The following is a 19146-nucleotide window of genomic DNA, read 5'->3' on the forward strand; positions in this document are numbered from 1 at the left end:
TGGGGTGCTAAAATTTCCATTGCTTTACTTTCAGAAGGCAGGTTTGGAAAACCATTACAAAGCAAAGAAAAGTAAGTTGCGCTTCTGAATTTTAAGGCAGTACTGTTACATACGGGTCTTCATGTGCAGGGGATGTCCCTAACTCAGGGAGGGTTGAAGGCCCATCAGCTACTCTCACCTGGTTTAGCCGGCCAGTCAAAGCCATTCCCCAGTGTGTGTAGGGTGTTAAGGAAGGGCTAGTACCTCTGGTGGGAAACACGTCTTGCTCCTTCTGAAGTAGTTTGTCCAACCTGCACTCAGCATTCACCTATCATGCAACAGCAGCCATACCCCAGGAAACAACTTCAACTGGCTGGCTAAAGCAGGTGAGGGTAGCCAGTTGGTATCAAATCCTTGGTGAGTTAGGAACTTCCCCTGCATGCGAAGACAGGCTCCAATGGTCCAACCATGCAATAGGCCTGAAGGTGTTTTCTGCGTGTGCTGTAGGGGCAGATGTCAACCTGGGAAGAGAAGAAGAAGAAGAGTTTGGACTTGATATCCTGCCTTTCACTCCCCTTCAGGAGTCTCAAAGCGGCTAACAATCTCCTTTCCCTTCCTCCCCCACAACAAACACTCTGTGAGGTGAGGTGAGTGAGGCTGAGAGATTTCAGAGAAGTGTGACTAGCCCAAGGTCACCCAGCAGCTGCATGTGGAAGAGTGGGGAAGCGAACCCAGTCCACCAAATTACGAGTCTACCACTCTTAACCACTACACCACACTGGCTCACCTAGAAGAAGGAAAACTCTACTCCTAATCCTCTGCTGCCTTGTGGGAATATCTTCAGGAGAAGAAAAGGCTTAGGAGTAAGCCCTGCACAAACCCAGAGTGGAGTCCCTAAGATGGTTGGATGGTACCATGTACACATCTCTCTGGCAACCCCTGCAGCCAAGCTAGTACCAAACATATTGCTTTGCTTTCCTTTGGACCTCATCTGGAAGAGTGGGTTCTTGTTGTCTGGGCATCTCTGGACCTCCATACATACTGCCCAGGCTTGCGCCTCAAGGAGGTCACTTCAGTGCTGCCAAGGCAGCAGTTTGACTTCACCCCCAGAGGTGCACTCCATTGTCTCTCAAGACAGCCAACAACAATAACTGGTACATTGCAATTTTCCAGATTCAATATGTGTGTACACATTTATTTGTGTGTCTTTGTACCTTTTTGGATTACTGTATTTTTTTGCAGGCTGCTTCAAAGCTAGGATAATTTTTTTCTCCATGCACCATTTCAGCTCTGCAGAATTTATATCATTACTCACGCTCTGTTGGTTCACATATACATGCATTTGTTGTTTTAAAGGTCTTTTAGTCATTTTACATTTTCACCATAACATTTTTTTTTGTTTACAGGTGTTGTTACTCACATTTAAATTTATTTTCTTCTGTTCTTATTGTATGGAGTATTTTGAATAGGCATTTTTTGGTATGTGTTTTCTATTTATATGTGTTTGCTAGAGACCAATGAAGAAGAACTATGGTCAGAACATGGGCGGTTAAGCTACTCAGGCTGATTTGTATTTCTTGTAAATAAAATAATAATAATAATAATAATAATAATAATAATAAATTTTATTTATATCCCGCCCTCCCCAGCTGAAGCCAGGCTCAGGGCGGCTAACAACAATCAAATAATCAAACAATCAAATAATCCAACATTCTAAAAACATTTCATTATAAAATTTAATTAAAATCAAATTGATGGCAACCGTTAAACAAAATTCTGTGCAGGTTGCCAGAGGAGGGAGTCAGGCTGTGCCCTGACCAAAGGCCTGGTGGAACAACTCTGTCTTGCAGACCCTGCGGAAAGATGTCAGGTCCCGCAGGGCCCTAGTCTCTTGTGACAGAGCGTTCCACCAGATTGGAGCCACAGCCGAGAAAGCCCTGGCTCTAGTTGAGGCCAGCCTAACCTCTCTGTGGCCTGGGACCTTCAGGATGTTTTTATTTGCAGACCGTAGGTTCCTCTGTGGGGCATACCAGGAGAGGCGGTCCCGTAGGTACGAGGGTCCTAGGCTGTATAGAAACAGTTGTTTCTCAAGGAACCTTTTTTCCTTTTTTGCCAAAATGTCCTGCAAACAAATCTCCTGATTCCCCATCCCTGGGATGAGATGGACAATGTTTCTGTTCTGTGAGTGTGACCATCTCACCACCCAGCTGCCATTTCCAGACTGTAAGGTAAAAGGTAAATGACCACTAGTCAGTTGAGTCCAGTCAAAGGCGACTATGGGGTGTGGCGCTCATCTCACTTCAGGCCGAGGGAGCCAGCGTTTGTCCACAGATTGCCTGAATCCCTGAGTTGTTGGGTGGCAGCAAAGTGCGACGAAAGCTGTTTTGTTGTTGCTGCTGTTTCCTTCAAAGTAATGGCAGTCACACTTGCACAGCTAATGAGCATACATGACAGATGGCGCTCTCCTCCTTCATAAACACGGTGGGGGGAGCCAGATTCTCAGAAGAGGCCCAAGACAGAGCCAGCTGAGCTTTATCTGATTAAATGTCTAACAACTGCAGCAACTTGCATAATGTTTCTGATGCTTGCGTTCCCCTGCTTAACACGTTTGAGCAGGCATGTTATTTTTAACCTATAGAGACATCATGTCTAACACAAATCACATTTGCTGAAGGTTCCAAGGTGGCTTGCACTAGCTCCCGGCAGTCATTTGACCACATGCATTGAATATGTTTTGACAAGGAGAAGCCTCACACCTTTAACAAGCCACAAACTTTCCAGCCAAGTTCCCAACTTGCTTTGCAGCCTACATGTCCTCTTGCAACGCTTTCATGCTTGCTAGGCAACGGGGGGAAATTTGATTCAGTTCTTATTTAAAAGTGGCTCTGTCAACTTCCACAATTTCCAAAACAATATGAGAACCGAAACACAGTTATCCTTTGAAATCCAAACTTCTCTGAATTTTGTGATGAAGTTCTCCAACCAAGCAATGCTTAGAAAAATAAGATTTAAAATGCATCGTTGCTTGCAAAAATTTGGACATCAGTCAAAACTGCATACAAAAATGGGTTTATTAGGAGACATTAACACTAAAATGCTTTTCATGAGTGTGTTGTTTTTTTAAGGGGGAAAAATCACAAATTGCTACAGAAATGTGAACTGAATTTCAGATTGGAAAAATGGGAAAGTGAGAATGTTAAAATGGACAGATCCTTCTACTCCCATCCTTGCAAAAAGGAGTTCAGGCAAAAGAAGTCTCCAACCTTCTTCTGCATAGCTTAGAATAAGTTTCTGTTTATCTACTTTAATATGCACATTCCCATTTTTTTCCTAAGTGGTGATATGAGCAGGACACATTGCTCACTTGCCTTTCCAACACTGTGCATTGCTGCTAGTTACTGAAAGGGTAGCAGAGTGCACAGCAGAGTGCAAAGGTAGCAGAGTGCACAGCATGATGCGGGCACAGCAGCAGAGCCATTCTGATGCTCCCAATGTTGCAGCCACATCTCACTGAGCTCTGTGCTGCCTTGCCCCTCCCCATCTCAGGAACCAGCAGCAATATGCCACTTTGGGATGGTAGGTAAACAACACCATGCTGTCCACACCAACCCACCTTTGGCTGCTTTATACCTATAATGGAATAGCAAAATATTGTCACAATTCAGTCTACATGCATCAGAAATTAACTTCTTTTTACAAGTATTTTATCTGCTACCAAATCCCTGCTAAAGGTCCTATCGTATACAGTATGGAGGTGAGACTGGCATCCCCAGGAAACAGGACCTTTTCTGTGGCATCCCCAAAGCTCTCCCAGGAGACAGGTGCCTGGACAGGTGCATTCATTTTCCAAGAGCAAGTGGGCTTCATTGGACATAGAAATTATAGCAGAGTTCTGAGAACATGAAATGAACCCTGCTGCTAAAATTAGCCTGCCTGTGGGGTGAGTTCACCACTCCTTTTTTTTTTTTAAATAATTTTTATTAACTGGCCAACCACATCAAATTAAATCACATCATATAAATTCCGAATTACAAAGCCAAATTTTTAAATTTTGTTGGGGGAACCCATACTTCAAGATCCAAAGGGGAATTCAGATCATCTTCTTATTACTGCGTTAATGTCCAAATCAGTCCCAATCAGTCCAAACAAAGTTCATAATTCTATCCAGTCTTATCTTGGTGTTGCCACATCATATCTTGTTCGTATAATTTCTCTTTTTCCTTTACGATCTCTTCTGTTAGTCTCCTTAAGCCGATAGCAAGTGTAATAATCCTGTGTGGATTTCCCGTTCCTCCACTAAGTCCAGATGGTTTCCATATATCTCCTTCGTAGATAACATCACTTTATCCATCGTAAATTTTGGCATTTGTCGCTCTTAAGTCCCACCGAGGAGTTGATTCACGATATGTAAACAACTCTATTTCTCTCTTTCTCCTCCCAGACCCAAGAGCTCCCACAATGCCTCACAAAATGGCGAACGGCATTTTTTCCTGACTGCGTCACTCCAAAACTCTTAGCTTTCCAGCTTCATCTTGAAACATTGCTTTGGATCGAAAGTTTATCTCCACACAGCCTTAAATCCACAGCTTAAGTCCTTAATTTCTGACTCATTAGGGGAGGGGGATTCTTGTTAAATCACATAAAAAGGTAGAGGCAGGTTTTTCCCCCCCTCCCCCCTCAGTCATTACCGTATCTTGACATTCTTCTCATATTTTATTGTTGTCTTGTTATCAGAGATCTCTTCTGTCAGCAGTATTTACTCCCCTTTTTCCTTGATGTATGTGCAATTAATCATGTCCAAATTATTTCTTTTAAAGATCATTGCAACCAGCGGCGCGAATCGGGGACGGCGTCGAGGAGTGCCGAAAATCCCACAGGAGGGCTTTGTGCCTAGTGCCCCCACCCCCACAAATTCGGGGGTGGTATAGGGCACAGCAGGCAAGGGCCGTCCCCCCCATAATCCTGGGGGGGTTAAGGAGGCTAATTACCCCCATCATAGCCTCCAAATTACCTCGTGTGGGTCGGAGAGATGTTATTGTCAGCCATCTTCCGATGCGCCACCTAGTGGCCCCCCGAGTTCACCACTCCTAGTTGGAATGTTTAAATGTGCTGGCCATGAATATCTTTGAAACAAATGTCTTTTTTTAAAAAGGGATTTGCCATGCTGATGAAGACGTCCTGTGGAGAGTCTTGATGTACCTAACCCATGTTCCTGGCAGCAGTTGGCAGAGGCTCAGAGCCTAACTAGGGAAGGGAGGCTGTCTCTGCGAGAGAGAGAGACCTTTGATCTGCCCAGGTGCTCTTGCACTTCATACGCATGCAACTGGGCCTCCCAGAGTGGTCCCATATCAGAGGCTTTCAGCATTACCCAGTCATTACTTTTCCACTAGACGCTACAGCTTTCACGCTGCATTGGGTATAGAGCTGCTTCCCTTTTTCTTTTGCCATTTACATCCCACCATCTTCCATCCACAATAGGCAGCAGGGGTGGAGAAGGAGAAATTCAGCTCAGTTCACATTTGAATGTGGATATACCCAGGGCTTTTTTCTAGTGGGAATTCACTGGAACTCAGTTCCGGCACCTCTCAGGTGGGTGTCATTGCCATTATAGGAAAACATGGGAGGTGTTCATGGTGAGTTCAGGCACCTCTTTTCCTTAAAAAAAAAAAAAAATAGCACTAGATATGCAGTACCTAAATCACAATTCCAAAACAATACATGAACCAAACTGCAGCCATCCTTCAAAAATTTGCGCTGCTCCAAATTTTGCAGTGAAAGTCTCCATCCATATATTAATGCACGCATTAGAAGAAAGCCTCCATTGAAAACTGTATATATTTGTGAAAATACCATCACACGTGGGGAAATTGCTTCCCGAAATATGCATACATGCAAAGCTCCATATAAAACTGTGTCTATTATCAAAAATGCACCTTAATGCTATTTATTTTTTATGTTTATTTTTCTTTTAAATTGCAAACTGATGTGAAAATGTGGTGAACTGAAGGCTTGCAAACTGAAATTGGCATATGCATCCATCCCTACTAGGCAGGAAGGACACAGCCAGGTGAGCACAGAAGCAAGAGATGCACCTGTGCGTAGGTACAACATCACTCTCCACTTCCCTATCCCCCTTCCTGGGTTGCACAATCTTATTCTTACAACCACTCTTTGAAGTAGGTTAGACTGAGAGAGATAGACTGGTCCAAGATCAACCAGAGAGCTTCATGGCTGAGCAGGGATTTGAACCCAGCTCTTCCAGGTCCTAGTCCAACCTTCTAATCACTACACCACACTGGCCATCATTATTCTACTTTGTCTTGGACTGCCAGTAGAGGGCTAATATATCATCTGTTGAGCAGATCCAAGGCCTCTAGGTGGCTGTGCTGGAATAACAAGAGTTGCATGTGTATGGAATAATTGCCACTGCTACCCCAACCCCCTTGACTGTAATGGCACCAGATAGTTCAGCGAAATGTGTTGTTGGCCAGCTCTCTGCCCTTCATATATTTAACAAGGAAAGATGCTGGCTCTGATAAGATCCCAAAGGGCTGCTAAACCAACCAGGCGGAGATTGGCACTCACTTCAAAGTGATTCTCTTATTAAGGTGGAACATTTGGATCAAGGCTCGCGAGCACAGATAATGCTTCTTGCAGATGTCTACATACTCAGCAACTAGTTATTTATTTATTTACTTACTTATTTAATTTATATACTGCCCTATACTTTGCCTGCAGGTCTCAGGGCAGTTCACAAGATAAAATGGCAAAATAAAAACACAAAATACATAGTTCTTTTACATAAGAATATAATTGCAGGAAATGGTTACAATATGGGAGGCCATAAATGAAAGCTAGGATGAGTTTTGATTCTCATACTCCATTGTTACGTAGCGGTTAATGTCCTTTGCAGATAAGCCATTGATTATTAATGTTCTCCATCAAACTATTTGGTGATCACTTCACTGGGGAGGTCATTGAGAACAGTGTGTATATTTCCCACTGCTTCTTCTGTCATCATAAGCAGGGCTTGCACAGTTGCAGTTCCAATGTGAGGAGTTATAATAACATTTTTCAGTAGCAATAAGAGGTGATCCCTTGGCAAGGGTTCAGGGTCAGCCACATCTAAAGCTGCAGCCTTAATAACTCCATTTTGGAGCGCTTCTACTAAGGCATCTTGGTCAACTACTGCGCCTCTGCAGATGTTGATGAGAGTAGCCATGGGTTTCATCAGCTGCAGCTCCCTTTCCCCAATGAGCTTGTGTGTCTCAGATGTCAGATTCACAACCAACATCACAGTCAGACTGCTGGAGCAAGTCTTCTATGTTTTTACAATAAGTGGTACCAATTGCCTGTTCTTCTTCCTCTTTTCTGTGATTCCTGTTGTGACAAAGGATGTTCATGTCAAAAGCTTTTGCTCTCTTCGCTAAGTTATACCCAATGCTGCCCATCCCAAAGATCCCAAGAGTGGCCCAGGTGACTTCTACTCCCAGCCAGTCAACTGCAAAACGTGTGGTATCTGGAGATCTTGCAATGTGACAAGCTTCCACTAGTCTTCTTGCAGATGCCGGCATTAACGCCATGTCTATGTTCACTGTGGAGACAGAAACAGCATTTGGTGTTGGTTATTTTTACTCCAAAGCTAGAGATCAGTTTCAAGTCCAGAAGATTCAGTTAGAGAAGAGACTTCTCTTATCTGATGGTCGAAGGTTGGAGGAAACATTACAAATCTCCTGAGTACAGAAGCATCCCAATGGCCCCTTCTGTGTAAAGTTAAGCAGCTGTTCTGATCTGTCATCAGTGCTTTTGATAAGCGTGGGAGATGCAGGAAGCTGCCTTATTCCGACTCAGACCATTAGTCCATATAGCTCAGTATTGTCTCCACTGACTGGCCAGCTCTAAGGAATTTCAGGCAGGGTTCTTTCCCAGCTCTACATGGAGATGCCAGGGATTGAAACTGGAAACTTCTGCATGGTTTGCAAGTGAACTATAATCCTTCACCAATTGAGGAGGACAAAATGGCGGAGTTGTGGTTTCGTGGGCAAATGTTTTATTTTCAGACTGCCGCCCTCATTAAAGGAATCTTCGCTGATTAATCGTATGAGTTCTAATGGATTGTTTAATTGATTAAAACTGCATAACTTTGCATAAGAATGAAGATGAAGCACACTGTTGTCATGTTGCTGTCTTAATACTGTGAACTGTCTTATCATTACGGTTTGGTCCTAGTAAGGTTGAGATGGGCTGTAATGGTACCCACATCCCAGCCCCCTTGCCGGAATAGAGGACCTATTGAGATGGCCCACCCCTAGAGACTAATGGAATCAAAAGGATTTTCCAATTGCTGTGGTTGGTCTCGCTTTGCAATAGCAGGATGAAAAATGTCATCAACATGATCACTCCCAGGTGTCCTTAGAGAGTTTCCTGATATACTGAGGAGCTGTGCATGATGAAACAGGAGAGGTGGCAATGAGAGCATTAGGATCAACAAGTTCAACCTGGTTAGGCTGCTGCAGCCTGATGATTCTGGTTCTGATGATTCTGATCCACTTCTGGTTACACAGACACCCTGCTGGGTCACGACAGTAGCTCAGCTAGGCCATCACCACGTTCTCACAGTGACTAACCAGATGGCCATGGAAGTTGTGGCCTTTTTCCGCCCATTAACCTAAAATAATGTGTCCCGTGTCTTCATTTCACAAGGGGGAGGGTACTTGCCATGCAATATATATTATGGTTTTTACGTTGATCTTTTCTGTGAATTGCCTTTATTCCTCCGGGTATAGGGCAGTATATAAATTCAATAAATAATAACAATAGCAATAGCAATAATAATAATAATAATAATAATAATAATAATAATAATCACTGCCTCTGAGCAGGGAGGTGGAGTACGGTTGTAGTCACTGATAAGGTTATCCTCCATGAATTTATCTAACCCTCTTTTTAAACTATCCATTTAAGCATTTGGCATTTAAGCATTGTATAAATTAATAATAGCAACAACATTTTGGGCTGCCTCTTTCCTGCTACAAACCGATCTATTCTCGCAATATGAATATGGAACTTTGGTGTATCCATCATTCTAAAAACAAAATGCTCTAGCTGGGGGGGGGGGTGTGATTTGCTTGACTCCTCAGACTGCAAATTTGCAAATAGAGATGCACATCCAAGAGTTGCTTTTTTGGGCTGTTGTTGTTTGGGTGGGGGGAATGCCAAATTGCAAATTTATATCATTTCCCACCCGCCCCCTCACCCAGCTTGGGTAGAATGCAAAAGCTGGACTCTTTAGCATGCAAGATTGTAGCCCAAGGTGGTATATGATTGCCAAATAGTACAGCTGAGAAATATATCAATAGCATTAGCAATCACTCTTTGTAAAAGGAGTGTGAAGAAAGGAACATATTGAGTTACAAAGTCCACAAAGGAATGGAAACATCAGTGAGATGTGTTTTCAAAGGGTTTCCTATAAAATAGTTTATGTTCTTCCCCTTTTCCCTTTTCACGCTTCTGGAGACAATAATTTCATTAAGCGATTAAGTGCTTTTATTCTTCTGAATGGTTCATAGGGCCCAAGAGCATGAATTTCAATTAGCGTTTCTCCCTTAGAAAGCAAAGGATGAGGAGGAAAAAGGAACTGCTCAGAAAGAGGCTGTGTTAGTGTGAGTCCTTATTACATATAGTTGTGTTAGCAGCAGCAGGTGGCAAGGTGGGCAGTACTTGGTCATCACCGAATGATGGAGAGTGGGAGTACAGCCTATTAGTGACCACACTATAGCAAGAGCAAAGGCAGGATAAAATCAGGGCTTTTTACAGCCAGAACTCACTGGAACTTGGTTCCGGCATCTCTCAGGTGGGCATCATTGCCATTATAAGAGAACACGGGAGACGTTTATGGTGAGTTCTAGAACCTCTTTTTCTAGAAAAATAGCACTGGATAAAATAGAACAGCACTGTTCAAGCTTGTGGCTGCTGACAGACCAGAAGCATCAAGTGTAGACCCTGATGTAAGATGTCACCAACCCACACCTCTGCTGGTGGTGACTGCAGTGGTGGAACAGCCACCACCAGGTATGCTGCTGCCTTCAATGCCATCAGTAAAAGCCAGATCATCTCACCTGCTGTCACTTCATGTTAGGCCATGAGATCTAGAGTGAGCCATGCCCCAAGCGAAGACATTGGTAGACTCTTAAGGTGACTGTCACTTGACAGCTTTTCCATCTTACTGACAGGCAGCAGTAGCCAAACTCATTTTGGTGATGGGAGGAGACAGCTTAGCCCTTCCCAAAAGTTCCTAAATTCTTCATATTCAGGTTCACCTTATCCAGCTCCTGCCACCTTCCTCTCTCAAGAGGTGGCCTCTGTCTTCGTCTTCTGGCTTCTGTCTCCCTTCTATAACTTCTTCTGAGGCTTAAATGCTGTTGGGAAGCTTGCCGCATCTCACCAGCCTCAACCTTGCCCAACAGCAGCTCCTTCAAGCTGATTGTTGGCAGGCTACTGATGAGTAAGCAGATGATCTTGTGGATTCTTCCTCCCATTCCACACCATGACTAATCATTATGCCCAACCATGACCTATGTGAGAAACAGGGGCAAATGGAATTATACCAAAGTCACTAACAGGTCAATCTTTTCGGTTAGCTGTGTGGCTCCAAAGTCTTACAAATAAAGTCACCTGCCGTCCTGTTTGTCAGACAAGCTGAGTTTTATGCAATGTGTGGAGAAAGAGGGAAGGGGGAAGAAAACTCCTCACTTATTTCCCTTCCTTGTTCCATATCTGGAAATTTGTTCGCAGAAGGTCAGGTCTAATTTTCTGATTGTGATAAGAAATGTCAAATGAGCAATTTTACCATTCAAAGTAAATGTATTGTGAATAGTTTTAAAGGACTTCCTCTGTGCTTGCTGCCCAGACTGGAGCACTGACAGGCACTCATGAAATCAGCAATCAAATATTCTCAGACTAGTTGACATCTGTCATGAAATGCTGGTGGTCATCACCGAAATCCTGTCAAAGTATCCACTATGACTGTTGGATATCAAGTATGATATTTCTGGATTAGGGAGACATCAAGTCCTGCACGTTCCAGCCAGAGCTGCTTCTTAAGAAAGACACACAGTCTCTGAAACTGACAGCCACCAGCAGTAATTTGTACAGGTCTGTTGCTCCCATGACCTTGCTCTCATTCTTAGTGCCACCGGCCCCTGGACTGGATGTACAGTAGTTAAGAAGTCAGGCAGGTGGCATCAGGTTGAGGACAAACTGAGGTTGGTGGAGCAGTGCCCCATTTGCCCTTATAGACCAGCCCCCAAAGCTTCCAGGATACACCCTTGCCCACCTCGCATAGGATGGAGAGGGAGATAGGGTAGGCTGCCCAAGTGTGCTTCTCTATGCTTTGCTCTGCAGCGGTAGGATAAAATAGCAGTCAGCATCTCTTTGTGGCTGGCAGTCTCTTTCTAGGTGTAGCCCTTGCACTTAATACATGCCATGCTACTCTGGAGTTTTCATCCTAAGCCACTTAATGGAAAGAACAAATAAATACACCAAGAAGAAATAAGATGCACTGTAGCACAAAGCAACACGTTACAACAATTCAACAATGCTGTAAACAATGCAGCAATTAGATGACACGATCCCCTACTTCCATTCATTCTCTCAAACGCTGGCCTACAAAAAGCCAAAAGAAAGACCTGGGGAGGCTTATTTTTAAGGTATGTCTGCATCAGCACTCATCTGATTTCATTTCATTTCACATTTGTCCCTAGCTGCTATCCTGGAACTAATCTGCACACATTTCTCCATCTTCCTCCTTTTGGAACTGCAAGCTCAGGAAGATTTTCCCCCTCCCCTAATAAATGCTGAATTTGTGCAATTGCACTCAGACTCACCCTCATACATTTGATACACTGCGCCAAGTAAAAGGTGAGACAGGCTTGTGAAGTAGTAGGTTCAGAATATTGAATCAGGTGGGCTTTTGTTTTGTTTTGAAGCTTCTGCTACTAGAGGAATGTCATAAGGTGTTTGGATGAATGGGAGGCAAGGCTGTGATATCTCCAATATCATATTGCATCTGTATGTAATGTGTCTTTAGATTTAAAGTTCTGATTAGTTGAACGAAATTCAACATACTGGAGTTCACAGTGCCTTTATAGGAAGTGCCTGACTAGTTCAGATAGCTACTACCTTAAACAATCATGGCTCCCCTGCAAACAATTATGGGAATTGTAGTTTGTTAAAAGTGCTGAGAGTTGTTAGGAGACTCCTGTTCCCCACACAGTGTTACAGTCCTCTGAGTGGTTTAACAATTGACCCCTCTTCCTAAGGGACCATCAGAATTGTAAGGATAATAGGGCTCTCCTAACAACTCTCAGCTGCTTCCTTAACAAGCTGCAGTTCCCAGGACCTTTGGAGGGGAAGCCACGACTCTTTAAAGTGGTCTTGCAGTGCTTTAAATGTATGGTGTGGTTGTGGCCTTAGTAATTGCTATCACCTGAAGGTCCAAAAACACCCAGAGGGCAAGAGGTTCCCCATCTCTGTGTTGGATAATGGCAAGTTCTCTCTTAATTCAGGTGCATCGTACCCTCACACCATATAATAGTTCCCCTGGTGGTAGAACAGCCAAACAGAAGAATCTGCTGATGTTGCTGGCATGATGCTTGGTCAGAGGTTTGCACATCTGATCTGCTCATCAAAAGAGGGCAATGCACTGGCTCTTAGTGGTAACCTCTTTCACAACCCCACAGCCCCAGGTCCATCTTAGGACACAATTCTTAAGTTGAGTGGAGAAATTACTTCTGGTAAAGGCCAAGGGCGTGATTCTGACAGAGGATGTCCTTGTGAAATCATGTGGCTTGTAAAACTGTCAGGAGGACAAGTGCCTTTTTAAATAGTCTCCTCCTTCGACCCAAGCTAAGACATAATTAGCAAGCATCATTATGGGGAGTATATGTCGGGTGCTTAGGCACCTCTCATGAAGCATCATTCTCTTGTGCTGGGAGGATATCTCTCCATGCAGATGTGAAAGGTGGTGACTCAGAAGCGGTGGCTGATGCCCATTGAGACTGGCAGGGCCAAAGGCAGGAAGCCTGAACAATAGGTGGAACCAGAACCGATGATGGGCAGAGCCAACTAATTCTGATTGTCCCCCTTCTCTTTCCACTGAAACTAAGGAGGAGGAAGCTGTCGGGCAGAGGCTGCAGTAGAACCGCCTCCCTCAGAAAGGTGGTAGACTCTCCTTCATTGGAGATCTTTAAACAGAGGTTGGATGGCCATCTGTCAGGGATTCTTTAGCTGTGATTCTTGCCTTGAAGGCTGTTGGACTAGATGGCCCTAGATGATTCTAAGCAAGGAGGCAGGCAGGTGGGGGGCTGGCTATGGGGAAGACTGAAGATGGTGGGGCATCTTCCACTGCACTCAGAGCACAACAACAATGTACAAGAAGCATCAGCATGAACATGACATCAGTTCCAGCAGCCACAGCAGTGGGAGAATCTTAAGTGTGTGTGACAGTCAGGTTTGCCCTTCGATAGCTGCTTCCATTCCTCTCCAGTGACTCTGCTGCTGGCAAGACACACCAGACTGACAACCGTCAAGACTAGAGGCCATCATTTATTCATTCAAAGGCCTGAAGTGCATGTTCCCCCCACACCAACCTTCCCTGCTTGTTACAGAGAGAAAGATGGATCATTCCTTTTAGCAGCCAACTACAGTGGTCCGTGGTGATCACTCTGGAGGAGAAATGGGGCTACGAACAAAAAAGAGGTTACTGTTTAGGGGGGGGGGGGGCAAGACCCTGAGATGTGGAGAGATAAAGCTGGACAGGACAATCTGTTTCCAATCTGTCCATTTTGCATGTCTTCATTCATTAAGTCTGTTCTCTCCTGTTTCCAATTTGATCTGTGATCTAAAATTGTTGTTGTTGTTGCAACAGTAGCAACAACATTAACAGTTATATTTCATCTGAAGATTCACATTAAATTCATGATCATTGGCATAGATTAATCACTGACCCACTTGTTTTAAAGGCAGAATTTGGCTCAATTGTTGTAGTTCCATAAGAATAAAAACTCTCTCTCTTTTTTTTCAAACTTTCTAACCTACTATTCCAAAATTCACCATGACATATGAGGAGGAGAAGGAAAGTGATGCACAAATAGCTATTTACTTTTGATGATTTATAATGATAAGCATAGGGTTATTGGGAGTATTGATTGTGTATTATTCACTGGATTATAGCTGCTTGTTTGAGGTACACCTGGTGTATTTGGCATGGAACACAGAACATGCCTTATACTGAGCATTGGCCCATCTAGCTGAGTACCATCAACGCTGATTGGCGGTGGCTCTCCAGAATTTCAGACAATACATTTTTCCCCAAGCACTGCATTGCAGGGGGTTGGACTAGATGAACCTCATGGTTCCTTCCAACTCTACAGTTCTACGATTCCATTCTTCTACCTGGAGATACTAGGAACTTAATGAAGCACAGTGGACCAACACCAGCTGATGACATGGCTCCCCAAATCTCTTTTCTGATGAGAGCAGCTTTTGCATCTCATTTGGAAACCAAGGACCCAGAGTCTGGAGGAAGAATGCCAGATGCTTGAAGTCCAGTGTGAAGTTTCCAGTCTGTGTTGATTTGGGGAGCCATGTCATCAACTGGTGTTGGTCCACTGTGCTTCATTAAGTCCGGGGTCAATGCAGCCGCCTACCAGGAGATTTTGGAGCACTTCATGCTTCCTTCCACAGATGAGCTTTAAGGGGACGCTGACTTCATTTTCCAGCAGAACTTTGGCACCTGCCCACACTACTAAAAGTACCAAAACCTGGTTCAGTACCCATGGGATTACTGTGCTTGATTGGCCAGCAAACTCGCCTGACCTGAACCCCATAGAGAATCATGGGGCATTGCCAAGAGAAAGATGAGAGACATGAGACCGAGCAATGCAGAAGAGCTGAAGGCTGCTATTGAAGCATCCTGGTCTTCCATAACACCTCAGCAGTGCCATAGGCTGATAGTATCCATGCCACGCCACATTGAGGCAGTAATTGATGCAAAAGGGGCCCAAACCAAGTACTGAGTACATATGCATGCTTCTACGTCTCAGAGGTCCAATATTGCTCCATTTGCAGTCCTTGTTTTGCTGATTTCATTTAATATTCTAATTTTCTGAGATTGTTAATTTGGGGTTTTCAAAAGCTGTACACCATGATCATCACAATTATAACAAATAAAGGCTTGACATATCTCGCTTTGCATGTCATGAGTCTATCTCATATATTAGTTTCACTTTTAAGTTGAATTACTGAAATAAATGAACTTTTCCACAATATTCTAATTTTCTGAGTTTCACCTGTAAAAGAGAGAGAGATACCAGGGTGCTGTTTTCAAGCCAAACAGATGCTCTACAACTGAACTATGACTCTCTCTCCCCCCCCCCCCAGGATCTTCACCAAGATTTACAGTACTCACTGATACTCTTCCTCACTGATATCCCATAAACATGGACTGTGTTGATTCCATGAAAGATGGAGGCCCTTCTTCCTTTGGATTAGGACATTATGCAAATTTGGTCTACAATGCCACATCATCCTTTGGTCTCTTTTCTGCCCTGAAGTGTATCCACTGAAGGTTGCAAATAAGGATTCAGGTAGGTAGCCGTGTTGGTCTGACACAGTCGAAATAAAAATAAAAAATAAAAATTGTCCAGTAGCACCTTATAGACCAACTAAGTTTGTTCTGGTATAAGCTTTTGTGTGCATGCACATGAAAATTTATACCAGAACAAACTTAGTTGGTCTGTAAGGTGCTACTGGGCATTTTTTTTTTTATTTTTTTAATGAAAATAAGGAGTGAGGAACCTCAGACTCAAGGGCCAAATGTGACCCTCCAGGCCTCTCCACCTGGCCCTTGGGAATCTTCCTGGGTCACACATCCTCCTCAGCCTTCTTCCCAGGCTATACCCCTTGCCCCTTCCTTGGGTGTTTTTGCCTGACTAGAATGCATCCTTGAACTTTGAGCATGCCTCTTACATGCCTGGATGGAGGACAGAAAGGGGTGTGAGAGTGAGAGTGCAAACTAGCCTGATAAACAAAGATAAAATTCAGATTAATTATTCTGCCCACTTTTGCCCCTGGGTCCAACCACCAGTGGCATGTGACCCCCAAAACGGTTCTGCAGAAGGAAAAGTGGCCCTTGGTTATAAAAGTGCTCCCTACTGCTGGTACAGGTGGTGGAGAACCAGGAGAAGGATGATATATTTGAAGCAACATGTGCCAGAGGAACTGTGAGATAATATGGGATGAAGATCTCTAAAATGTAGCCCTCCTCTTTTACGAAGAATGGAAGGTTCTTGCTTGTATACACGCACTGTGTTCACCTCAAGGCACCCTCCTGCGGTCCCTGGCTGGCGTGCAGGATGAAAAAAGTTGTTGCTCTTACAATGCAGAAGGTTAAGTCTTTCAGTTACTGCCTCGGTGTTTTTGTTAAGCAACATTGTTCCCCCGGTTTTATGAATGCTAAGGTCATCCAATCCTCATAGCCACTGTGACATGATTTGTGAGATTCTCCAAAGGCCAGGTGCTGCTCCCTGCCAGCCTCTGAGTGCACATCACATTTGCTGCTTGATTTGTGGAAGGAGACTTGGAGACTTCATGGAGGCAATAACAGGGATCAAGGGCCAAGAGGAGGGCATGGGAGAGAGGGAGAGAGAGAGAGGCTGCTATTTAGGAGAATTGGCCCTGTGGCTTTTATGGGGCAAGCTGTCTTCAGAGGCATCAGCATTAACACTCCAGAAGAATTTGTTTGGCTTCTTCATTGCAAAGGCCAGCCCTGCCGTTATTTATTTGCCATCATTATATCCCATGTTTTAAGGGGGGGACACCTCTCAGAGCATGTTTGTTTTTAAAATTCACTTCTAAAATGGATGTTGCGCTCAGGCTCCCAATCTGAAAAGAGAGGAATCAGGAGAGGAAAGGGATGTGATGAAGGAGGGCAAAGTAAGCTCAAGTTCCTAAGGTTACAGCTGATGTCAGTGGCAATTTTGGGTAGCCTGTCCTTGCAAAAGAGCACATGAGGGGAAGCCCCTCAGGCTGCAATAAAAGGTTCACTGCTCTAAACATAAAAAAGGACCGGCCTTGAGCAACCCATGATGACCAATTATTTGCATCAGTTAGATATCAATTCTCAGAAGTGCAGAGAGAGCACCCCTGAGTGTGCCTTGCCTGCTTTAATCCCCATGCAAATCTGATACCACCCATGAGACACTGACTGCCTTCACACAGCAGATTATTACATTTTCACAGCCTTTTCCTAACTTTAATTTCTGCCTTATATTTGACTTTACACACTTCCAGGAATGCCATGGAACATAGCACAAGTTTAGTGCACATTGTGGGCCCAGTGTGTCTCCAGGCACGCCGGCAATGAGCTCTAAACTTGTGCAATATCCCACAATATTTCTGGAAGTGCCTTTTATGTAGTGTGGCAGTTCAAATATTAGGCAGAAACCAACAGTTAGGTAAATGCCATGCAAACGAAATCACTTGTCGTGTGAATGCAGCCACTCTCCAGCTGAACCAGGCGGTTAATCCAGTAGACTGGGCTCCCAGTCAATTTTTTCTGAACACTGTTGGATCCCTTTCTTTTCTTTTCTTTTTTTCAACTTACCCAACTCTCTTGCTTGTCCCTGTCTATAAACTCATGATCAGTTGTAATGGTCCCATTGATTCTTCCCCCCCTTTTTTTTACATTCAGAACCCTGCAGGGAGAGAAATGATGTTACACTGCATTTATTTTAAGGGGTTTCATTTTTATTCATGAAGAGACATTTGACCTGAAAGAAGATATATTGCACCTTCCTGAAAAAGTAAATGGCACTGAAGGCATTTCTTCTGCATATGATTTTGATGCACCAATATAGCCTTCACGTTCACCTTTCCCTGGCATATAAAAAATCCATGGCAGCCTTTCCAGGGTCACTTTTCTCCAGAGAAGAAAGGATCGAGTACTCTGGGAACCTTTCTAACTATTTTCCTTATTTGCAGATGCAGATGTTGAAGCTATAGAAGGAAGCACACGTGAAATAGCACATACAATTTTCTCCTCTGGGTCTGCAGGTAAAAACTGATTTGATGTGCATTACAATATGGCTTTGAACAAAGATCAGCTCCTTTCCCCATCTGGGGTCATTGTCATATACTAATGACCAGATGATAGCAAGCTAAGAAAGACCAAACTATACCAAACTTTGAGAGAGAGAGCCGTTTCTTCATTTTGCATTACAGAACACTATAGGAGGTGTGGGCAACTTATGGTCCTCCAGGTGTTGCTAGGCTTTACCTCCCAGAATTCCTGATCACTGGCCAAGCTGGCTGGTTGGTGCTGAATTGGGGAGGGGAGGTGTCTCATCTCAGCTAGGAAATTAATGGACAACAAGGCTCTCAATGGCTACTAGCCATGATGACTACTGTCTAAGAAAGTATGCCTTTGTATCCAAGTTGCTTAGAGCCACAAGTGAGAAGAATGCTTTTGCATCCAGGTCTTGCTCATGGGTTTCCCCTAAAGGTAAAGGTAAAGGTACCCCTGCCAGTCTTGACATACTCTGGGGTTGTGCGCCCATCTCACTCTAGAGGCCAGGGGCCAGCGCTGTCCGGAGACACTTCCGGGTCACGTGGCCAGCGTGACATCGCTGCTCTGGCGAGCCAGAGCCGCACACGGAAACGCCGTTTACCTTCCCGCTGGTAAGCGGTCCCTATTTATCTACTTGCACCCGGAGGTGCTTTCGAACTGCTAGGTTGGCAGGCGCTGGGACCGAGCAGCGGGAGCGCACCCCGCCGCAGGGATTCGAACCGCCGACCTTTCGATCGGCAAGCCCTAGGCGCTGAGGCTTTAACCCACAGCGCCACCTGCGTCCCCTGGGTTTCCCCTAGTAGGCATCTAATTGACCACTATGCAGATGGGCCTTGGGTCTGATCTAGCAGGGCTCTTCTTATGTTCTGACAAAGCCCGAACAAGTATTCAATGTGTCCAGGACTCAGACTCCCCTTTCCTTCATCAGACCCCACGGGCACATTTTTCTGGAATTAACTTCTATTCAAAATCACCACTTTCCAGCCGACTCAAATAGGTACCAAAATTAGTGCAAGAGTCAAGTAAGTGTGGGGAAGAGG

At 44.3% G+C, this 19146-nt stretch overlaps 1 protein-coding gene across 1 annotated transcript in view; it reads right to left on the bottom strand.

Moving 5' to 3' along the window:
* Positions 1-6925: 6925 nt before the first annotated feature.
* Positions 6926-19146, bottom strand: part of LOC307204596 (glyoxylate/hydroxypyruvate reductase B-like) — a gene marked incomplete at both ends in the record, with an annotated part of 31928 nt that continues 19707 nt past the window's right edge. Inside the window, 2 exon segments of the mRNA XM_079956200.1 lie at positions 6926-7277; positions 7279-7573. Of these exon segments, the coding sequence (XP_079812326.1) occupies positions 6926-7277; positions 7279-7573 (647 nt within the window).

This window comes from Podarcis cretensis (assembly GCF_951804945.1).
Source record: "Podarcis cretensis genome assembly, chromosome: 15".
Lineage (NCBI taxonomy): Eukaryota > Metazoa > Chordata > Lepidosauria > Squamata > Lacertidae > Podarcis > Podarcis cretensis.